Source organism: Elephas maximus, chromosome 4 (genome assembly GCF_024166365.1).
Source record: "Elephas maximus indicus isolate mEleMax1 chromosome 4, mEleMax1 primary haplotype, whole genome shotgun sequence".
NCBI classification, from domain to species: domain Eukaryota; kingdom Metazoa; phylum Chordata; class Mammalia; order Proboscidea; family Elephantidae; genus Elephas; species Elephas maximus.
This window is the reverse complement of record NC_064822.1, coordinates 140,346,925-140,371,265: the sequence shown is the minus strand read 5'-3', so window position 1 is coordinate 140,371,265 and position 24,341 is coordinate 140,346,925. Positions and strand designations below refer to the sequence as shown.

At 35.5% G+C, this 24,341-nt stretch overlaps 1 protein-coding gene across 13 annotated transcripts in view; it reads right to left on the bottom strand.

Annotated features, from left to right (window-relative positions):
- NAV3 (neuron navigator 3) overlaps positions 1-24,341 on the bottom strand; it is a 937,562-nt gene that overhangs the window by 82,330 nt on the left and 830,891 nt on the right. For 10 of the 13 annotated variants that reach the window (XR_007517283.1, XM_049883940.1, XM_049883939.1 and 7 more), the window contains 6 exons: positions 13,104-13,236; positions 11,913-12,183; positions 10,011-10,719; positions 7,369-7,857; positions 2,238-2,279; positions 638-798 (listed from right to left, as the gene is read on the bottom strand). Coding sequence is in view for 12 of the 13 variants with exons in the window: in XM_049883940.1 (XP_049739897.1) it covers positions 638-798; positions 2,238-2,279; positions 7,369-7,857; positions 10,011-10,719; positions 11,913-12,183; positions 13,104-13,236 (1,805 nt within the window). In the remaining variant the exon portion in view is untranslated. The remainder of the gene's footprint in view (positions 1-637; positions 799-2,237; positions 2,280-7,368; positions 7,858-10,010; positions 10,720-11,912; positions 12,184-13,103; positions 13,237-24,341) is intronic. The other 3 variants (XM_049883938.1, XM_049883942.1, XM_049883944.1) reach the window with 3 other exon arrangements.

The window sequence follows — 24,341 nt, the reverse complement described above, 5'->3', positions numbered from 1 at the left end:
GAAAATAACCTAATGGCTAAGCTAGTTGATAATATATTTTTCATTTCATTTATCTAAAAAATATTCCCAGAGTATTGCATTAACAGATATTCTTAAATGCATTCTAGGGAGAGTTTTAATTTTAGAAATATGGCAAAAGAAGTGACTTGGAGTCATGGAATCACATTTTTTTTTCTTCTTCCTAATTATTTCTATTTGTCTACAAAAAGCTTATGAATTTTGTTATAAAATGTTTTAACATTTTAAAGAAAAAATTAAGAAAATGTTTTACTGTTTTTCAAGAGGATTCAGATAGAACGCAAAAGTTCATAGGCTTGAAGTCAGATGTTCTGGGATCAATTCCCGACTCTGCCCTTTACTAGTGATCAGACTTGTCAAGTCACATGACCTCTCTGAGCCTGAGGATGCTACTGCATAAAACGATGACAATATTACTTAAGTCAAGCAGTTGTCATTAGCACCAAGGACATAATATTTGGAAATTATGCTGTAAGCAGTAAATAACCATACTGGTAAAATATACTGTTAAGGTGTCTTTATCCTCTTTTAATGAACAATTTTTAAGGAGAAGTACCAGGGCTCCTTGAGGTAGGTCCTGAAAGGAACAAAATGGAATGAATGTTTTAGAATATTTTACCCAAGTTGGAAAAGTGGTATTTTCCTGTTGCAGAAGATGACATGGCAGAAGGGGAGACCAGAGGCGACTGGTTGCCAGTATCCTGCAGCCCTCCAGTAGAATGGGAACGCAACCATTCTTTGCCCTCTTCTTGGTTGGCCTGTCGAGATGATGGGGTATATCTGCAAAACATCACAGCTAAGACACTTAAGCACATCCACACAGCAAGGCAATCCCAACCTGGGAAAACAAGTGAGTGGAGCTTACTATTCAGACTGAACAACATTCTCAAACAGATTCAACCTAATTATAATTGCTTAGTTCTTCCAGATGATTTGACACCATCTGTTTGAATCTCACACGAAAAAAAAAATAAATAAATACAGGATTCTTGAGAAGAAAATTATGCTTCTGTGAGATATGAATTTGAAAATCATAAGCAATGAGCAGACAGCCAAGTTAATTGAGAAGGACTCAAAAGCACAGTGTTTGGAAGGATGTGAAAAGGGTGAACACAGATTAAAAATGGTGGACAGTGGTAGTAGGCCAGAAGCCAAGTGAAGTGGAATGATGGTCACAGAAAGGCACTGGAAATGGAACACAAATTGGCAACTATTCAAAAATGAAGAAGGAAAAATATTTTTTTTGGTTAAAAATGTCACTTAACATCATGTCTGGATTAGTAAAAAGGGAAGGGAATATACGTTAACTTTATTAGAAAAGAAATTTCTGGAACAAAATCTTTGGAAATAGAGTAATTTCCAGGTATTTGCTATTGCTAACAAATTGGAAAGGAAAAAGATAATAGGGAAAAGACCTAGTTTGGCCAGTACTTACTGTTTTGCCAGAGTAAGTAAATTCTTAAAGCCAAAGAACACTTAACTTATCATGTTCATACAGAGTTACTCCTCTATATCCCCCTCAGATAAAAGTGTGTAGTGAAAGATGGCCATGGATTAAATTTTTGTTCTCTTTTTTTTATCATGAAATGAATACTTATTTTGTGAATATTATATGATACTCAACTAAGACTAATTCAGATTCACCAGCACCTCTGAAAAATAGAAATTACCCTAAAACTATTTTGAGTTTTTGCCAAAAGGATTCTTTAAAAATCATGCTTTAATTACATTATCTTTCCTCTGATGATGAAAATATGTTTTCTTTGATTCAAATCAGAGCATCCTTCAACCTTTCAACATTACTGGCCACATCTGTAGACTATATGGGTTTTGAGGTTTTGCAAGCATATGCCTGCAAGATGCAAAAGTTAGGGAAGTTAATTTCATTTTAATTTCCAGAAGTGAGTTTTGCATTCCTCCAAAGGTTGCTGCCCGCTGAAAAAATACAATGCCTGGGACATGTCCTTTGAATAGTCTTATTATTTCCAAAAAGTGGTATTTATATTATGTTTAATTTACTGAGTCTGGGCCTCTACCAGTGTCTCTAAGGATTATCTCACTGATTCCTCAGGCTAGAGAAAACATCAGGATTAAAAGTGATTTCATCCTCAACACCAGGTGCTACATGGCAAACAAACAAAGAGAGAGGAAGAGAGACAGCACACAAAGTTTACATTACAACAGAGAAAGGCAGCAATTGTGCTGAGAAAAATATATACCTTAGTCCCTTTTTGGGTAGTGTATTTCTGTCAAGCTGCATGCTGTTAAAACAAAGAAAACCCCTAAGGACATAATGTAAACAAAACTTCCAAAGTACACATCCAACAAAAATGGTTCTCTGTTTGAACCACACAAAATAATTTTTCATAACATATGCTAAAGGCTTAACTCATTAGAAAAGGCTGAGCCAAGGGTGACCAGATGTCCATTTTTGTAACACATATGAATTTCTTTCTAAGTTTGTACCATTCAGTGATAACTTAAGTGATAGAAATGTTAAAAAAAAAAAATAGTTTAAATCATATGTTATCATAATTTCCCTCTGCATTCTATTTATCTAATGCTTCATGTGACTGGCTAGACTTCTACCATGATTGCACATGTAGGTGAATTACAGAGATCAAAATGAGATAGATCACCTCTCAGTTAGAATAAGAGGTTCCAGTGGGCAAAGAAGGTATGAAACACCCTTTAATACTTATATTTTGATGTTTGAAATATTTTTAATAAAAATATTTTTCCCTTATTTACATGTAAGAGAAAAAAATATATATGATGGGCATCTGCTTGAAAGTCAATATTTTGGCATCATCTATTTAAAAATGTTAATGAAATTAAACTATGCCATCTCTTGGAAATTATAAATCTGATATTAAAACAGCTATGCTTATCAGTCTCTATTTTAAGTAATTTTATTTGATCACTGGAAGGGATGAAAGAATGTGTAAAGAGAAAAATGAGAATGGCCTCTCTAAAAAAAGGGGGAAGGGTGTCTATTAACAACTAGAAAACTCTGGCGGTTAACAACTAAGTAGGGCAAACGTAAGAATTTCTATTATAACCTCTGGTGTGTGGATAACTACGGAGTAAAATTCTTTTGGATTTGCAAAATTATAGCTGCCTTCCATTAGAATCTCAAATGATCAAAATTAAATACACAGGAAATGCATAATGGGAATGATATAACATGAATGCAAACACATTGACTTGAAATTTAATCCCTCAAATCAAAGCTAAAATGTTTTCTTCTATTTGTACTCCATTGTTTAGCACGGAAAACAGAACGCATCCAAAGCCATTATATAACTTTTAACTTTACCTATTGGAAATATCTACATAATTTAAAAAATATATTATATAGAGGTCTGCTCCTGTATTATATCTCGACCGTAGAAGTTTTCACAGCAGTGTGGACAAAAAGAGAAAGAAATCATATTAAACAAATATGAAAAATCTCCAGATGGGAACTGTTTTGTACTAAAACATTAATATGGTCATAAGACATTTTAAATATTATCTCTTTCATGTGTCTGCATTTATTAATGTTTAATGCTGCAGAACAAATGGAAAATGGGCATTTTTGCCAATGTTAACCAATTGTTTAAAAAATAATAGGTTTATACGATGTTGAGCAATTTAATGAAAGAAAAATTACAAAAAAAAAAACATTTAAATTTAACCAATTAAAGTCTTAAGTAGAAATAGCCACCGAATCCGGATAATGATGATTCTATAATGTAGACATTTCCCACAAACCCTTGAGTCACAAACACATATGCCTCCAAGGGCCAGGCTTGGATTTAAATGCCAGTGAAAAGGAATGAAGTGGAGATTTGGGCCAACATTCTGAAGAGGGTAGGCATTGTTTGGCTAAAGGAATATGAAATCAGGATTGCCAGATATTCTGACTTTTAAAGAAAGGCACAAACCTGGGTTCTTATAGAAATATCCAGATTCGTAAGGTTTGTGACTACTATACAGTTTTTTAAACTTTGGTTATGCTACCAAAAAAAAAAAAAAAAAAATCAAAAACAAGCGTGTACTGGTTATGGCCCAAGGCCTACCTGTGATCTAGAGTTGCTATAGAGGGAAAGTTGTTAAGGAAGGCATTTATGTACCTATATATTTACTTATTGTTTTATTCATTTTTAATGAACAGGATTTTGAACAGTGTTTCATTCTGTTGTGCATAGGGTCGCTATAAGTCGGAACTGACTTGATGGCACCTAACAACAACAATGACAAATCGATTTAATGGTACTACCTATTGCTGCTGAGTCAATTCCGATTCATAGTGACCCTATAGGACAGAGTAGAGCTGTCCCATAGAGTTTCCAAGGAGCACCTGGTGGATTTGAACTGCCGGCCTTTTGGTTAGCAGCCATAGCTCTTAACCACTAGAAAAATCAATAAACTATTTTAAAATTGTAGATAAACAGGTAAGTCATAGATTTACGCACATCTCTATTACACATGTCTAATTATTTGCCTTAGATATTTATACTTGAACATGCTTTCTCTCAGGCGTGGCTCTCTAGTTTCCTTAGCTTTCCCAACATTCTGCTGACTGCTTAGTTATCATCAAGCCTGGATCACAGATCAGATCTATTTTTTTTTCTTCAACAGTTTATAAGCTTTCTCAAATGTATCTTAAACTTAAAGATGTATATTAAACTAATATTTCTTGGAATTTGTTATCAAGAAAAGATAAAGCACAATATCTAATATCGAAAACTATTTCAATCCAATTTACTGGAAAGACCATCGATAATTATATACTACAGCCCTGAAGATATTAAAATTTACACTTAATATTTACAACTTAATATTCATCAATATATTTCATTAAGAATCAAGGGCAAAACATTAATTTATTCAAAATTATTTTTATTTAAAGTTAATTTTAGAAAAAAAATTTTTTATGCCTATTTCTGTATTAAACCCTGACCCATTGCCATCGAGCCGATTCTGACTCACAGAGACCCTATAAGACAGAGTAGGACTGCCCCATAAGGTTTCCAAGGAGCACCTGGTGGATTCAAACTGTCAACCTTTGGTTAGCAGCTGTAGCTCTTAACCACTACGCCACCCAGAGGTTCCATTTCAATATTAGAACATTCCTTTTATAAAATTGCCCTATTTAAAAATCTGAACAATGTAGAAGACCTCCTTAAAGAAAATAAGTAACTGTACAGTTGCTATTGTATTCCTATAGTATAAATCTATATTAACTTCTGATAAAATATAGATCTGAGTAAAGTATTAAAATTGCAGGTAGGGTTTTTTTTTGTATATCTATAAGACTCATCAAACTGTCCATCTGTTTTTGATTGGAGGGTTGCTTGATTACAAATAGTTATTTGGATATTTTTTTCTAAGGCTTTAATGTCTATGGCCAAATGGTCAATCTGTTACAGTCATCTTTATGATTACAATAATAATAATAATATTTTGGAGATGATTCTGGTTAATAATTGATAACATAATTGTAGTCTGCTTTAGGGTTTGTTTATCAGATTGTTATTTACATTCCTCACATACCAGTAGACAATCTAGAATATATTTACTAAAACTATAGCTTGCTAATAATATATTTTGAAGATAATTTGATTTACTTGTTGCATGTTTTGAAAATAACACGCGAGGATGCCCATTTACCTTGAAATTGTTGAAAATAGACTCTAAAGAGCTATAGGAAGCCTAACTTCTCAGACCAAAAATAAAATAAAACAATACATGCTGGTTGTTCTGTGCACTGTCTATACAGAACCAGAAGGGAAACGGATGCAAATGTCTACATTTTAGTTTCTGTCGCCCAGCTGTTATAATATTTGTCTTGGTCCAGTTTTTTGTTTAAGAAGAAAATGTGTTTTGTAATTAGTAGCCCATCACTCTGGATTTTGCATTTCACAAAGAGCCCTGGTGGCGCAGTGGTTAAGTGCTCAGCTGCTAACCAAAAGGTCGGAGGTTTGAACCCACCAGCCTCTCCGTAGGAGAAAGATGTGGCAGTTGGCTTCCGTAAAGATTCATAGCCTTGCAAACTCTATGGGGCAGTTCTAATCTGTCCCACAGGGTCTTTATGAGTCATAATCGACTCAGCAGCAACTGGTTTGTTTGTTTATTTCTGTATTTCACAAAGGCAAGAGAAACAGGTGAGAGCAGATTGGGGAATCTTAGATTAAGGGACAACTCTCGGTATACGGTGTAGAGAGTCTAGGTAAGGTCTACCAGTAAGGCTGGAAATCTAGAACAGAGGAGATAGGTCCCCATCACTATCGGAGTGAAAAAGAATTAGGGGAAAAGACTAATAACCAGTATGCTTCCACAAATAACACAATGAAGGTGTGTGGGCAAGACAGCTTCTGAAAACTTTAGGTGTGCCAAGAATCGAATAGCATTAAGGTACATAAGGGAGAGAGTGGCAGTTTTATGACAGGGGCTATGAGTCAGTACCAGAATTTCTGAGAAAATATTTTTTTGAGGGAGAATTTAAGTCATTATGCTCATGCTGCTGAGCATATTAGGTAAGGAATACCTTGTTATGTTCTCCACTTTAAATTAAAAAAAAAAAAAACTCATAAAACCAACAGAAAACACCTTATACTAGGATTTATTTTCAAGGGGACTGTTAAAAATGTCACTGGGACTATAGTTTTCTCTAAGAATTCATGGCTGACACTTGATTTCTTTTTCCCATTCTACTAGGATTCCCCAACGATCTGTTCGTTATTTTTCCATAGAAGTGCTAATAATGCATATTAACATTCTGTTCAGAGCATACTAGTTGAATCTTTTAAAATTTGGTCTTTAAAAATGCTGAAATTATTACAGGGAGCTTGTGCTGTTCTGGAAACCCTGGTGGCATAGTGGTTAAGTGCTCAGCTGCTAACCAAAGGGTCTCGGCAGTTCGAATCCGCCAGGCGCTCTTTGGAAAATCTATGGGGCAGTTCTACTCTGTCCTATAGGGTTGCTATGAGTAGGAATCGACTCTACCGCACTGGGTTTGGTTTTTTTTTTTTTTGGTTTGTGTTGTTCTGGAACTAAAGCCAAATCGTTAAAATGTCTCGAGAAGACATCATTCAATATATAAACACATGCTTTGAATTTTATTCAAATTGTCTACTGGATATGTATGTGTGCATTCTTATAAAGAAACTTAATATCCAATCATCCTACACTTTGCATCTTCTGTAAATTTGGCAATAAGAATAAATAAAAGGCCCAGTCTCATCAATCTTATGCCCCTTTGCATGGTGGCACACCCACTGAAATAAAGTAATTAAAGGGGGAGGGGTTGGTCATGGGGAAGGGGTGGATGAGGATTTCATCAATGCCTCCAGGAAATCTCACCTTTCTGAGAGAGTAGATCTCACGCTACCCGTTCTCATGAGCAGGGTCTGAACCTCGTGAGTGCCTGTGGTCAGTCCAGACAGAGAGCCATGATGGCTGAGGGGGAGGTCAATGGACTCAGAGCTCGTATGGAGGCTAGTCATGGACTGGTAACTCGGAGTGTCCTTGCTGCCAGCAGAGGAACTGCTCAGATTGGCAGCCCACACAAGACCACCTGATGTGAAAGAGTGAACCGATGCTGGGCTGGAAGCCAATGAGTGACTTAAGCTTATAACATCTGTAGTTAAGTCTGAGGGTTTATTGAAGAGAGGGCTGCTGCTGCCACTTAGCCCACCAGCACTGCCCATGCTGCCCGTACCAGACGATGGTGATTCCAGACTGCCTTGCCGCGCTAATGTGGTACTAGGACTGGGCATTACTGAGGAGGATTTCACACCCTCAGTATTAGGTGCAGAGGCAGATTTGCCACCTGCCTTGGCACCAAACAACCTAAAAGAAAAACAAATAACAACTTCAGTTGTTCCAAGAAACTAATATCCACATTTAATATTTAGGGTTACAGTCGACAGAGCCAAGTGTGCTTTGGTGTACTGAAGTACCAAGCACTTCCTGTCTCTACGTTAATAGACTTAATACTAATATTAGCTTGGACTTCTTAACGAAGTGCTGAAAATCTCTCACATCACCAGAGGGGTAAGTCAGTACTGGCCTGCTACCCGGGAGGTAGGAGAAGGGGGCAAACCAGAAGCAAATCAAACAAAATCCCTGACTTTCACAATTTTAAGTGCTCATGAGAATCTTTTTGCCAATTTAATAGCTTGACCATACTTATTGTTACCTATTTACAGAGCCATTATAATGAAACAACTTCTACGCATTCGGTATATAACACTTGTAAAAATTTTGTTGTTGTTGTTTTGCTTTTTCTTTCATGTTCAATAGATTATTTAAAATATAAAAGGGATGTGTAGGGCAAAGTTTAGGTGGTTAATGCTGCATAACTAGTGGTCTGAGTGACTGTCAGGGAGTAGGTGGTTAGACATAATACTGGACATTGCTGGCAACATATCAGTTTGTCTGCCATCTCCCCCAGAAAAGGCCAAAGAGTTTATATCAGTTGCCAGTGGTATTCAAATACATATTTTTAAAATATAGTTGGTGCTAAATTGCATGTTGGAGTTTAGTTCAGAAAACATTTTAGTTTTGTAAGTGAAGCAAATGATATAATTGAACTTATGTAAATATGGAAATAAAGTGATATGAAGTAATGGCAGAATGATTACTACTTAATGAAATCCGTATTTCCTGCAGTGAAATATTTTCTGACGAATATGAGAAATTGTTTCATAGGTAATGGGCCACAGAAGGGCACTGTTCACTTCTAAACTTAATAGAAATATGCTCACTCCAAGTCATAATTTAGTTTTTCCAATGAGAATCAACATTTCAAAAACCTTGCTCTTCTGGATTAATATTTCTACCGAAGAATATAACCTCTAGGTTGTTGAAACAATCATGTATCCGAGATTGCTTGAAATGTAAAAGTAAATGTTTCAAGGCCCTATACTTCCAAGGTGTCAAAGTTCTTGGTTGTCAGTACAATAAGAACAAACATTAAAAGATCTTTAACATGTAATGGACGATAGATGATACTCCATCATTCTGCAGATGAGAAACAGACCCAGAGGTTTGACTATTATTCTCAAGTCTTTAATTGTATCTATTTTCTGCCACTTAAAACACGTTGGTATTTAAAAACAGTGATCTCTAGAGCAGAACTCCACACACTCAATACCAAAGACAATTCCAGAATAGAAATCAAGTTTTGTTGCTTACCTGACTCATGGTAAAGAAAGCTGATAAAGAGTTAGCCCACTCTTTAGTTTTTAATCCTGCACTAAATGTCTGAATATTTTAAAATTCTCTCAATCATATCTTTATATTATTTATCAAGATATGGTACTGTTTTCAAATTCTCTCAATCATATCATACCTTGATTTTCTCTACTACGTCAAGATATAAAAAACCCATTGCCGTTGAGTCGATTCTGACTTAGCAATGCTATAGGACAGGGTAGAGCTGCCCCATAGTTTCCAAGGAGCTCCTGGTGGATTCAAACTGCCGACCTTTTGGTTAGCAGCCATAGCTCTTAACCACTATGGCACTAGGGTCAAGATATAGTACTGTGCAAGTATGTCCAATACAGCCTGTTACAAGAAATACAACTGTTTACACTTATGATCATCAACTCATTAATAGCTACCAAGGTAATGAACACCAGAAGGAAATACCAATAGTCATAAAGACCTGTTTGCTTTGTTTGTTAATTGTGGAAGTGAGGGATGGGAAGCTGTGGAAATTTTACAGCTATGTCTTTGTTTTATCACTACCCCTGAATATTGCCATCTGCTTTTAAGTCTCTTTACATGCTGTTTGTGTTGCTAAAATTACATTGATAATGAAACCAAGATGTTTGGCCATTTCTCAAAATAGCATCAATTTTTTGTTAACTATTTACATGATCAGCTTCTTAGAACTCACTGAACTTCAGAAACTAAATAAATAAAACTATATCCACCCATCTATCTTAGAATATATATTTCCTTTTATATTTCCCCAGTGCCATTTTATGCACTCTTACCTTCTAAATGTAGGTGAGGCAATATCAGGATACTTGGATCCTGGCTGCCTGAGGCCTTGTGTCCCACAAGCAGTGGCAGAAGTGGGGCTAGATTTGGGGGAACTTGACAAAGAAACACTCTCTGAATCTGAGACTGCTACTTTTTCCTTTTCCTTGTCTGTTTGGTTGACGGTAACAGGGCTGGAGCGCCCTGATCCAATCTTGGTTGGTTCTCTGAGTTTCGAGGTGGTGGCACCAGCTGACTTGCTGCTGACATTGGAATCAATACTGCTGGTGCTGGATCTGTGGCCACCTCGGCCAGGAATGCCACTGGTGCTGGATTTCGAAGGGCGGGGCAAGCTGCGGTACTGTAGCGTGGTCTTTGAGCTAACGTGCAGCACAACATCATCCTGATTCTGTGAGCCGTCCAAACTGGTTTTTCTCCCTGCATTTGACTTCCCACCAATGGCAGCAGATTTGGGAATTTTACCTAGCGTTGCTGAGCCACTTGTGATGGTTGCTCCGCTGGTAGTGATCATAGTAGATGACCCTACTCCACTTGGCTTCTTAAATCCAAAAGAACCAGTAGCAGTTGATCTTCCAATGCCTGAGGGTGGCTTTTTCCCCTCATCTCCACTGCTTTTCCCTGCATCTGAAGGAGACCTTTGGAGAGAGGATCCTTTCAAGGGTGTTTTCCCTTTCTCAGAAGCTTTGGCATCATCAGTTTTCCCTAATTAATGAGAAATATACAAATACAGGTGTCTGCACATTTTAATACCATGATATTTCTTTAAACCGTGTGTAAAATACGAATGCTTCTTTACATAACTTCAGTTCCTGAATGCTTATTGTTTTAGATCTAAATAGGCATTCACTCTAAAATACTGAGAAAACAATGTAAGTCCACAAAAATATGGCTGTCAGAGGAAATGCTATGAGAGATCAAGGAAATAAAATAAACACATATATTTTTTGATATCTATTAATGTCTTATATCTTGCAAGTCATCCTTTATAAACATAAGTACCTAATCATATAAAGCCAAATGCTGGAAAAAAAATTCATTTCAATATCTGTGAGACGATTATATTTGAAGTGCCTTATTACATCAGTACTTCAGATGGCACTATCTAAAAATTAGACACTATTTGAAAAGTAGTTAGTCTTCAAAAAAAGGATAGTACCATTTAGCAGAATTCTTTCACTCTTTATTTTTTTATAAAGCCTAATTCACAAACAGGGTTTCAAACCTCTAGCATTCCAACACTTTAAATTAGGGTGAGTGCCACTCAGTTTGTAGTAAAACTCAGTGGCATCCTTAACATAAATATTCTAAACTTTCTCCAGGAAGGCAGAATGAAAGCAATCTCGTTATTGACTAAGTAGTCTTTTTTTATTTTCACATGACCAGAAATGACTGTGGCAAAATATGAAGGCACCAAAACCAAAAACCAAACCCACTGCCTTGGAGTCCATTCTGACTTATGGCAACCCTATAGGACAGTGTAGAACTGCAGCTGAGCTCTTAACCACTGTGCAACCAGTAGCCCCAAATTATCTACAGGGGATGCCTAGATTGTTATATTCATGCGGGCTTTTAGAAGAAAGTATGTAAATTTTAGATAGAAAAATCTACATGGACCAAAAAAAAAAAAACCCATTGCCATCAAGTCCGTTCTGACTCATAGCGACCCTATAGAACAGAATAGAACTGCCCCATAAGGCTTCCAAGGAGCAGATCGTGGATTCAAACTGCCGACCTTTTGGTTAGCAGCCAAGCTGTTAACCACTGTGCCACTAGGGTCCCTTACATGGGCAAGAACTTCATTAAAAAAAGGGAGAAATTATTAAATAGAACAAAGACTGAATGAAAACAAGAAACTAAAACACTTTTAAGTAACAGCTGCCAAACCACAAGCTTACCAGGTGTCTTGAGTGCACTAGTTCCAGCTTTCTGCCTGGATGGTGTTCCTCCTTGTGCAGACATGCCCCTTCTCCAAGAACCTGTCTGTGATACTGACAGGGGGGTTTTCTGCCCTGATTTCTCAGAGTCTTCAGGAACTCCCGAAGAAACACCCTTCCATTTGCCACCACCATCCCCGTGGCTGTCAAGGTCCTCTTCTGATTTTTTTAGCTCCTCAGTACTATCCCAGGTCTCGTCTGTTGTGGAACGTTTCTCAGAATCTGTCTTCAGCTATACAGAAAACATTACAGGAAAACTTTATGTAGAAGAATCTATGAAGTGTGAATTAAGGCACTGGAATATACTTTCAGATAACTGGTAAAGAAGCAGCACTAATTTTTATATTTCAAAACAATTCCAAAGATTCCTCTATTTTTACCTATGGCCTTACTTAAGTTTTATTAATTTTAGTCACTTAATTCTAACTTGTACATATTAGAGGATGTCAGAATAAATATGTGCAGAAAACCCCAATTCAATACCCCAGAGGTGAATGGATTTCCTATGTAAAATGGAACAAGGAAAAGTGAGACAAAATAAAACTTAATTATTAATATCTGTTTTGGATTTACCATTCACAAGAGATCCAGTCTTATATTTCAGAGGCCAATATAAAATTAATCAAGAACTGACTCGACGGCACTGGGTTTATGCAAAATTAAACTATTAAAATGCTTAGTAGAGTTTGTTTAAAACCCTATTACAAAGAGATATGGCTGTTCTAGGTGATACTGTAATCAATAGAAAATATCTGATTTAGATGATTCAAAATAAGCTTCAGCGCATGTCATACCTTCTGAGGGTATAGCTCTAGGGGAGCCTATGATAAAGACATTTTAGGGGTAGGGGTGTCCAAGTTGTCCTGCCTTATTCACTGTATACAATTATTTCAAGTGTAGGTGTTGCATTATATTTTAAACTAGTTAGTTAGGTGTTGCTGAGTCAGCTCCAACTCATAGAGACCCTAAGCACAACACAACAAAATCTGCCCAGTCCTGCACCATCCTCACAATCATTGCTATGTTTGAGTGCATTGTTGCAGCCCATGTTAATCCATCTGGTTGGAGGTCTCCCTCTTTTAAACTAATATAACATAATTTGGAGAAAAAACTGGTGGAAGTCCTGGAAAAAAACAATAAAGCAATGCTCACCTGAGTGTTTTTCCTGGAAGGGATGGTGATGTTGGAGTAAGAGCTAACTGAGGATGTGGTGTTCAGGTCGTCAGTGCTGATATTATCGAGGGTGTCACTAAGACCACTGCTCACAGAACTGCTGTCATCCCAGCTAAAGGCAAGACATGCAACCACAATTACTGAAGCTCAGGATGCACAACGCAGGTCACCTACATTTCCACACAACCTTTAACGCACATTAGAAAGACTATTCCTTCCTTTTAATTTATGATGAAAAATTACTCACTTTCCATTTTGGGAAAACCATATTTATAGGAACTGAATATAGATCTGAGAGTAATCTTAGCTGATAGTTCAAAAGAATCAGCATCTAGAGTAGATCCGGGTTCTGAAGGAATATTTGTTGGGATGAATGAAAACACTGCTATAAATATCACATGGTTTCAGGAAAGAATAACACTACGGCTGATTTTTTTTTTTTTCTGAAAAAGTAATCAGGAGTCACAGTGCATACAAGAATTCATTCTTTGTCCTGAAAATAAAAAGAACCAGAAAGTCATTCTTCTTTCTTCAATGTTAGCAACTACTTTCAATCATTCTTGAATACTGAGATTCATTCAATCATATCAAACCTCCTGCCACCCCTTGAAATTTCTAGTTGGTTTAAAGACATCTCTTCAAACTGCTTTAACTCTAAGATCTCCCACTCTGAAATACCACTTTTTGACCACAATCTTCCATACTTTCAGCATGTGAAACTCTGATGATTCCTAATTTTTATGTCCAGAATGGGAAGCTCTTCCCTCTTTTTAACAGCTCTCTTGTGTTTTTTACTGCACTGACTTCTTTACCAAAGGATACATGGTCTAAAGATCTGGAGCCAAAAGAGCACGTCACTGATGGTCTAACCAGGGCTCTATTCTAGTTCTCCTTGCTTCCTATCTCTCCTGACCCTGTTTTAATTAAGACGTGCTTTACTCCATTCTTATTTTGGAAAAAAAAAAAACAAGAAAGTCATGATTCAACACCCAAAGGTTCAAGGTATCCGATCTCAGGTGATTTCTCAGTAGTACTTAGAAATCCTGTTTTATCCAAAAGGAGTTATCTTCAAATTCTCAATGTAAGTTCTTAATTTCTCCCTTCTTCCTCTGGCTACCAAGGTCTTCCTCCTAATACGATTCTGAAATTGCTTTCAGGAAGGTCAATAACGTCCAAGAATTGAGTGTCTACTATGTGTCCTACATTTCTAAGAACTTAATATGTATATCTAATCTTCAAAACAACTCTATGAGGCAGGCATTATTATTACACCCATTTTATAGTAGAGGATAAAGGAAATTTATGCAGATTAAATAACATTTCCAAGATCCCACCACGGTGGAGCTGGGATTTGAACCCAGGGATTATGTCCCCAGAACTTGGTCAGCACTATGCTCCCATGACTCTCATTTTCTCACCCCTTTCTTTTTTTAATACACCATATATAGACTCTTTGCCAGCTTCACCGGTGTCCTCAACATCCTCTCCTTATTCCTCTTCTTTTGGATTCCTTCGGATTCCTCAATATTCAGGACGTAATATTCTTCTGAACTCACTTTAGACATTGTTCTTTGGAGACTATTTAGTCTTCCAAACTTCAATATCGCCTCCATGATTTTGACAGCTGAATTCATATTTCTAATCCAGACTTCTTTCCTACTACTAAATTAATACTTGCTGCATACTGGATAGTTTCTCTAAAGTAACCTGTCAATATCTCAAATTAATTCTGTCTAGTCTATATAATTTCTACTTAGAAATTTTTCCCTTGCAGTTATTGACATTATTCATCAGTTCCTCTGGCTTAAAATATTGGTGTTATTGCCTCGCTCTTCTCCCTCAGCTCCATTCTCAGTCAAGTTGTCTCTAATCCTTTAAAATTCTTCTCATCTACATGTGTCATAGCCACCCTTTTGTTCCACATCCTCACTGCCCATCCCACCCACAAAAACTATTACTGAATATCTCCTCTTATTCCCCGTATGATAAATAAACCATTCCAAATAAACCATAGTTCCTCTCTTTGAGGAACTTAGTGTTCACTGGGAAGGACAACGATATAAACCAATGATTATATTATAAAATGGTAAGTGTTGTCATAGAAGTCAATGTGTGGCAAGGCAGAGCAACTGTGTCTACTCTGAAGAGTTGAAAAATCCCTTTGTGTTTGAGATATTGCAGTAGTGATCACAAAATGAGGTACTATTTCAATCTTTCTGTGGTAGCTTTTATCACCTCTTGAGTTTTCTATCATGATTTTGTGCTGTCTACCTTCTTGGTGGTAATCTGAATTTCTTGAAGTCAGGGACTATGCTTTCTTTATCTTTATAGCTCTAGCACATACTGTGGAATACATGGCTGGTTGATGTCTGTTAAATTAATGAAACGGTTTTACTTTCGAAAAGGCTGCTTCTATCCAATATTATATTCAATTGAATCCAATAATGCGGATTTTTATATAAATTTGCTCAACATATTTCTTTGCTAAGCAATCTTGAAAGAACAAATTTTGATCGATGACAATATTATTTTCCTAACGTTAAAGTTTCATGACTTCCATCTTTGATTTTGCAAATATTAGAATCCTTTCTAGCTAGGATGTAATTAATCCTGTTTATTGTGACACATTTAATTAAGTTTAAAAAGCTTCACGGAATTTTTTTTTTTTACCAAAAGAATTATAATTTACTGCATAATTAGTTCTGAGTTGTAGGTCTCCAATCTCATCAAAATGTTTTCTCTATCTTTATTTTTAATTTCATTAGATATGCTAACAGTGCTTGACAATATTCTTCATAAACGGGCAACTCTGTCTCCTCCAAATTACAGATTTATCACTCCACTGAATTTTTTTCAACAATCTAGGACAGCCCAATAAACTACAAATCTGTATATCTTATCGATATATTTTACATTTAACAGAAAATTTAGGGTCAAATAATCAGCTATTCTACATTTTACATAAGAATTATATAATTTACAAATAGTTCAGAATTATTCAGTTTGTTCCTTTTTATATTTCTGAGCAGCTTTCCATTATATGGGTATACCACAATTTGTTTATCTACCACCTGTTGATAGGCATTTGCGTTGTTTCCAGCTTTCAAATACTATGAATAAAGATTCTAAGAACATTAATGCACGAGTCTGTGGATGGACATTTGTATTTTTCTAGGAATAAATACCTAGGAGTACAATTGCTGGGTCATATGCTGAGTGTATGTAAAAAACTGAAAACTCTTTTTGCAAAGTGGTTAAACAGTTTTGTATTTTTACTACGAATTACGAGAATTCCAGTTGCTCCACATCTTTCATAAAACTTGATCTTTATAATATTAGCCAGCCTAGTAGATATGCAGTGGTACCTTATCGTGAATTCAGTATACACTTCCCTGATCACTAGTGCTGATGAACATCTTTACATGTGTTTATTAGCCATTTGAATATTTTCTTTTAGTGATGTGCAGGTTTAAATCTCTTGTCCACTTTTTTTTATTGTGTTGTTTGGTTTCTTACTGTCGAGTTGTAAGAGTTATTTGCATATATGGTATACAAATTCTTGTCAGATACCTGTTTTGTGGATATTTTCTCTCAGTCATGCTGTAGCTTGGCTTTTTAATTATCTTAATGGTATTTTTCAAAGGGCAGAAGTTTATAATTTTGATAGAGTGAAAAGGATCAATTTTTCAGAGAGTTCATTTTTCTTTTCCTATTAAGAAACCATTGCCTACCCAAGGTTGCAAAGATTTTCCCCATGTTTTCTTCTGGAATTTTATAATACTTTTGATTTTTATTTTTAAGTATATGGTACATTTCTCATTAATTATTGTATTCAATTTACATTATAGATCAAGGTTTATTTTTTATCTATAGATATGGGGTTTTTACAATATCTTTTCTTTAAAAAAAAAATTCTATCCTGCATTTAACTACGTGGACATCTTGTCAAAAATTACTTGATCACATATGTGTGTTTCTATTTCAGGATTCTCTAATCTGTTCCATTGATCTATTTGTGTATCCTTTTGCCAATATCACACTGCCTGGAATACTGCTGCTTTACAGTAAGTCTTGAAACTGGATAAAATCAATCCTACAGCTTTAAAAAAATTTCTCTTAACTATTCTAAATCTTTGCATTTCCATTTCCATTTTATAATTACCTTGTTACTTTCTACAGAAAACCTGCCAGTATTTTGACTGGGATTATATTGGATCTATAGATCAATTTAGGAAATACTGATGTCTTACCGAGTCTTTCAATGCACAAAAAAGAAGTATTTCTCCATATATTTTGGTCTCTAATTCATCTCTGCAATGTTTTGTGATTTTCAGTGTGGAGGATATACATACATATTAAATCTCTAATGAGTCAAAATCAGCTTGATAACAACAGGTTTGGTTTGGTTGGTTTTTAAGTATTTCATGGTTTTTGATGCTTGATGCTATTGTAAATGATATGTTTTAAAATCTATTGTCCAATTTTTTATTGCTAGTATATAAATTACAATTGATTTCTCAATGTGGACTTTGTATGTTATGATGTTAAATTCACTAATTAGTTCTAATAGATTTTGTTATCAATTTATTTGCATTTTTCATACATGTTTACGTCAATAGTGAAAAAAGCCTTTTTAATTTTTTACTTCAAATCTATATGCCCACTCTTTTTTTAATATAATTAAATATTTTAATGCATTAACAAAATGCTAGTGTTTATCTCATATCTAACAGAAAAATACTCTTTCGCCTCTGATGATGACATTGTCCTAATATTTAAGTCCAGAACAGACTCTAGAAATCTATCCTAATAATCAGAGATGTTAACAACTATCAGGCAGTGAAAAAAATCACCCTAGTACACTTTTTACTTTAAAAGGAATAAACTATTAATACATGTAACAACATGGGTGAATTACAAATGCATTATTTTTAGTGACAGAAGGTAGATCCAAAAGGTTATATTCTGTGTGATTTCATTTATGTGACATTTTAGAAAAGACAAAGCCATAAAAATCTAAGTCGGATCAGTGACTGCCAGTGGTTTGGAATGGGGGAGGATTCAACTACGAAGAAACTGTATCAGGGAATGTTTTGGAATGATTGCACTGTCTTGTATCCTGATTGGGTGGCAGTTACATGACTCAATGCATATGCCAAAACTCAAAACTGTACATAGAAAACAAATTGTACTGCATGTAAATAATAATAAAAAAAACTGTAGCCAATTAACCCAATTAGTCACTACTATTTGAATATACACTAGTATTACTAACATTATACTAACAAAACAAGACGAAAATGATTGTTTTGGGCATGCCTTTTAGTTTTCAGATTTTCAATGCTCAATAACTCCACGGGGCCAGAGATCAATTTTATTTATCTGGTAGTGAATTTGTAACTCATACCCCTATGTCCAGCCCTGGATTCACACTAGGAAGGCCTGCTTGAAAACAAATGTGTTATAGGTTCTTTTGTGGTAGAGGTAGTCTGCTTTCTAAACCTTCAAGATCATTTCTGTTTTCTACTTTTTATGATGAAGAATTCTGAAATATTAACTAAATAATTATTAAAGCAACTTTGTAGACTTTAATCTGATTCCAAAGGAAAATGGTAGTCTCGTTTGTAGGTATTTTTGCAACACACTCTGTTTTTTGGTATACGCCCCTTCATATGGCTTCATATGGCAAGTATTCAGTTCAGGCTCTTTGACATTTCATATCTCAAGATCTACTGTTCTACTTATACACGTAAATGTAAAACACAGAGATGTCCATTCAATGAACAACCAATTTCTGTATGTTCGGCATTCAAGAGTGACTTCAGTCTCAACTTGCTAGTTTATTCAGTTTATCCATTAATGAAATAAAGAATACGCTTACTATTGATTGTTTGAGATTTACTCAGCTTCAGCCTTACCACAAAAACAATCATGAGAATGCTATCTACTGACATTGTTTCTGACTTCTATAAGAATACTTTTTCAGCTCTGACCTTTAAACGATATGGCTTTTTGTTTGTTGTATTAAAAGTTAAAATAAGAAATAGCCATATAAATGTTTCTGCAGCTATTTGGAATGTTTCAATTATATATTGTATGGTTATTTGGAAAATATAACTCTGGATATTTAATTTTTGTCAGAATCTGAGTGTTCTTAAGGTTGACGCTATTGGAAAACTATGGAATAAGTACCAGATGTGTGTAACAGAGTTCCAACAGCATAATGTTCTTCCGCTAGTACCAACATGTGTCACTCTTTGTTCATTAAGATCTTTGCCAAAGTATCACGTTCTCTGAGAGGCCTTCCTTAGGCACTGTATCTAAAATTGGTCCTGTTTCCCCACAGGTATACTTCCTATCTTGTAGCCCTATGCTTTCCTCTTATCAATTACTGTTATCTAACATACTACATAATTAATTTATTCTTTTTATTGTCAGACAACTACATGAAAATTCTTGAAAGTAGGAATTTTCTGTATATTTTGTTCACTACTAGATTCCCGGAAACCCTGGTGGTGTAGTGGTTAAGTGCTACGGCTGCTAACCAAGAGATCAGTGGTTCGAATCCATGAGACATTCCTTGGGAACCCTATGGGGCAGTTCTACTCTGTCCTATAGGGTCACTATGAGTGGAATAGAAAAGACTCGATGGCAATGGGTTTGGTTTTTGGTTTGTTTTTATTGGATTCCCAACTTGGAGAATTGTCCCTCATACATAATAGGTACTCGATTAAAACTAATTTATAAATCAGTCATTATGGTCACTTGCCCACCCAATTCTTAATGCTGAGAGTAAATCACCTAATTAGATACTATGTCACCAACCATGAATCAACTATTGTATACTGGGCTTGGATTCCTGAATGCTACTCCCACTTACTTCCAAGGCCTCTAGCCCCCACTTAGATTTATTGGACAGGTTTTAAAACAGGTCCTAATTTTCCACCCCACCCCACCCCTCACTCTAAATTAAAGCTCATATATCCTTGGTTCTACACATAGGAAGTATGAGAAAGAAAAAGGTTAAAAATTGTTCAGCAAATTCAACACTGTTGATATGCAATTTACACATAATTCCAGAGTAAGGCTTGCCTTTGATAAATCAGTGAGATAATATAATTAAAGTCTCCATTTCAGTGTTTGAGATCTGTGGACTTTCAACAAACATATAGGGTGATAGGGTCCATGTATTTAGGCAGGGCCAGACAGTCGAGAAAAGAAATTCTCCTTTATTTCTTAAGTGTATATTTTAAATGGGGGGGGGGGGGGGCGGTTCTCCGGGTCTAAGTGATGTAACAGAAGCACAAAAAATAAAGAGAATGAAAGAAATGGGAGTACAACCTCCTAAAATTTCTCTGGCACACCAGAGGACCAGTGTCAAAAGTCTCATGCACTCGATACACTGAGAAAAAAATCTGTTCTCTTCAACCAGAAATTGGCAAGTAGTATAATTATATATGATACAGTAAAAGTTCTAGGATTATACTAAATATTTCTTTAAAGTAAAAATAATGGCTTCATAAAAAGAAAAAATAAAGTTAACCTTATCTATCTACAAGACTACTTTCTTAAAAACTTCTGGATAAACTTCCTGTTTTCAAGGGGAAAGCAGATTACATTTGCATAACAAAATAAAGGCACTACTTAAGAAAATATCCTATGGCATACTAGAATAGCTTTGTTTTCCACTATTTACATAAATGTAAACAAATATTCATAATTACATGTAGAGTTTGGGGTTTTTATTTTCTTTGTTTTTGCAAAAAGTATATCTATATCTATCTATATGATATAGTATATATAGATAGATACATATACTGAGAATTAACTAATTAACTCTCCAGATGGTGGGTTTGGTAGCAATATGTTAAATCAATGTGAACACAAGACCATTTAGATCTACACCATACCTTGTTTATCAGCAAATACAATATCTACCTGTCAAGTTTGAGCATTGTAATTACGGAAGTGTAAATTCTCTATTACTTCAGGATCACTGATAGAAAGCAATTGCATTGTATTTCAACAAAGATTTATTCAGCATTTCCCTAGAACACTCTCTTTACTACCAAAAAGCAAAGAATGAGTCATTAAAAGAGACTTCTGAATTGAAAAAAAACAAAAACACACACACACAACTAAATAAAAATCAACTTTAATATACTAAAAATGACATTAAATAAATTCATCTCATTCTATAAAATGTTATAAAAGAAAGTTCTTTCTAACTTCAAAGATGTTTCATCCTTCCACCATTCATTAATGGTTTACCCTGGTAGAGTAACTGATTTAGAATCTATTTGAAAGTTTTCCTCTATGAATCCTTCCATGATTTCCAAGGAAACTTCAATTCCTCCACTTCTGTGTTTACTGTTACTCTGCTTCCATTGGCTGTATTTATTTCCTACAGAGCTGTTTCAGCCACAGGATTGTGTGTGAGGGCAAGGACAGTGGCTTCTTTCTCTTGCAGTCTCAGGGCCTAGCTTAGTATTTGGCCCATGACAGGTTTTTAATTTTTGGAAAATAAATAAATAAATGATCTAGTCTTATATAGTCAAATGCTATACCCTTAATCTGTGATTCATTCACTCATTATAACACTAAAATGTGAATAGAATTATAAACTATGGTAAAAATCAGTGGGCTGAAGTGAAAGGGAATCAATGAAAGGGACCTATTAAGTTGGGGTGAAAAAGAACCACCTTTGTGAAAAGGTAAAATAAATAGACATTAAGAAGACAACTGAAAGGTGAAGAGAAGCCATCTGCGAAAGAGTTGAGAGGAAGAGCAATAAAGGATATAGCAAGTGCAAAGACCTGGAAGCAAAGGAACTTGGCATATTTGAGGATCTGAAACGAGGCCAGTGCAACTAGTGAAGAGGAAGGAAAGGGAAAGGAATAAAGTACTGAGACAGAGAAGGTTACCAGGACCAGCTCCTGGAAGATCTTATAGACCAAACTAAACCCAATGCCATCGAGTCAATTCCAACTCTTACAGACAATGGTAAGAAATTGGAGTTTCTTAGAAACACTACAGAAGTTCATCAAATAGCATGAAGTAGTAAAATGTCATGAGAAGATACATGTTTTGAGAGTATTATTCTAGTATTCTGAATATATTAGAGCTGAGTGGAAGTGCTGAACTCAGTGAAAAGGCTTTTTGTGACAGTCATCCATTTATGACTAGGAGGTTTCAAAAGGAGTTTCAAGATATATTTTTGAGGTAGAAATGACAGGATCGGCTGTTGTGAAAGAAAAAAAAAAGAACTCTAGATCTCTCACATGCTGCCCACCAGCAATAGAGGCATGAAAGGAACTTTTGGAAAGCAAAGGGGAAAAAAGCCCATCAGGAGGTCTAAAAACATAATTCCAATCAATTGTACTGGGTTAAAGTCTGCCCCCTAAATATTCATGTCTACCTGGAACTTCAGAATATGACCTTATTTAAAATAGGGTCTTTGCAGATACAATCAGTTAAAATGAGGTCATACTGGATTAGTTGTTGCTAGGTGCCCTCATATCCATTTTTAACTCATAGTAACCCCATTAGAGTAGGCCCTAAGTCCAATGGCTGGTGTCCTAATAAAAAGGATATGTAAAGACAGACAGAGAGACACAGGAAAGAAGACTACGCGACTCCTTGGGCAGAGATCAGAGTGGTGCAGCTACAAGCCAAGGAACGCCAAGGATTGCCAGGAACCAGCAGAACCTAGGAAGAGGCAAGGCGAGATTCTTCCCTAGGACCTTCAGAGGGAACATGGTCTAACTGACACCTTGATTTTAGACTTCTGGCCTCTAGAACTCAGAGAGAATAAATTCCAATTATTTAAAACCACACAGTTTGTAGTACTTTGCTATGGCAGCAATAGAAAACTAATAAAACCCATATTTTATTTGTACTTAGTACTATTATTTTCATAGAAAAGACAGCCTATATGAGTTTACTGCATCATACCTTAACTGTCTGTCTTAATAAACTAGCAATCCATGTAAATATAAGGTTAGAGTCTCTTCATTTTCATTATTTTTAGGATATACAAGATGCTCTGTCGGTCTATGCAATATTTATAGAGACTAACATTAACTCTGTGTGGGTTTTATGTAAGGGAAGCAATCAATAAACTTTATGTGCTGACCTACCATTCCCTTTTCTTTTTTCTAGAAAATAAATAATGAAGATTTACAGTTATTCTATTGTGGCATCAGATAGGCTTAGATAAACAGAAAATGAAAAGCTCTTATTCTTTGTAAAAGAAAGCCCTAGGTAAAAGCCCTAGGTAGACTTGGCTAAATGTAATAAATGATGTTAGCTAAAAATGAATTATAGAGTCAGGCAAATTTTTATGTTTTCAAAGACATGAGAAAGATAAGAAACTTTTTTTTTTTTTATTATATGAGCTGAAATAACAAGACAGATAAAATAATCTTATTAAAAATTATCTTGTTTAAACATATTACTGGAACAATGCTTATGGCAGTTTTGCTAGTTTATTCCAATATTCATTTTTAAGATGCTGCTATGGGTAAAATTCACAATGCACCTGTCAGTTTGTCATACTGTGGTGGATTGTGTGTTGCTGTGCTGTGATACTGGAAGCTTTGGCACTTGTATTTCAAATACCACAAGGGTCACCATTGTGGATAGGGTTAAGCAGATTTTCCAGGCTAAGACAGACTAGGAAAAAGGGCCTGGCAGTCTATCTCTGAAAAACTGGCCTGTGAAAACCTTATGAATAGCAGCAGAACATTGTCTGACACAGTGCCAGAAGATGAGCCCCTCAGGTTGGAAGGCAGTCAAAATACGACTGGGAAAGAACTGCCTCCTCAAGGTAGAGCTGACCTTAATGATGTGGATAGAGTCAAACTTCTGGGATGACTCAAAGTGGGACTCAAACATACATTAATAATCAGAATGTATGAAGTATGAATCTAGAAGATTGGAAGTCATCAAAAATGAAATGGAATGCAAAAACATTGATATCCTTGGCATTAGTGAGCTGAAGAGGACTGGTATTGGCCATTTTGAATCAGACAATCATATGGTCTACTATGCTGGGGATGACAAATTGAAGAGGAATGGCATCGAGATCATCATCAAAAAGAATATTTCAAGATCTATCCTGAAATACTATGCTGTCAGTGATGGGATAATATTTATACACCTACAATGAAGAGCAGTTAATGTGAGTAACATTCAAATTTATGCACCAACCACCAA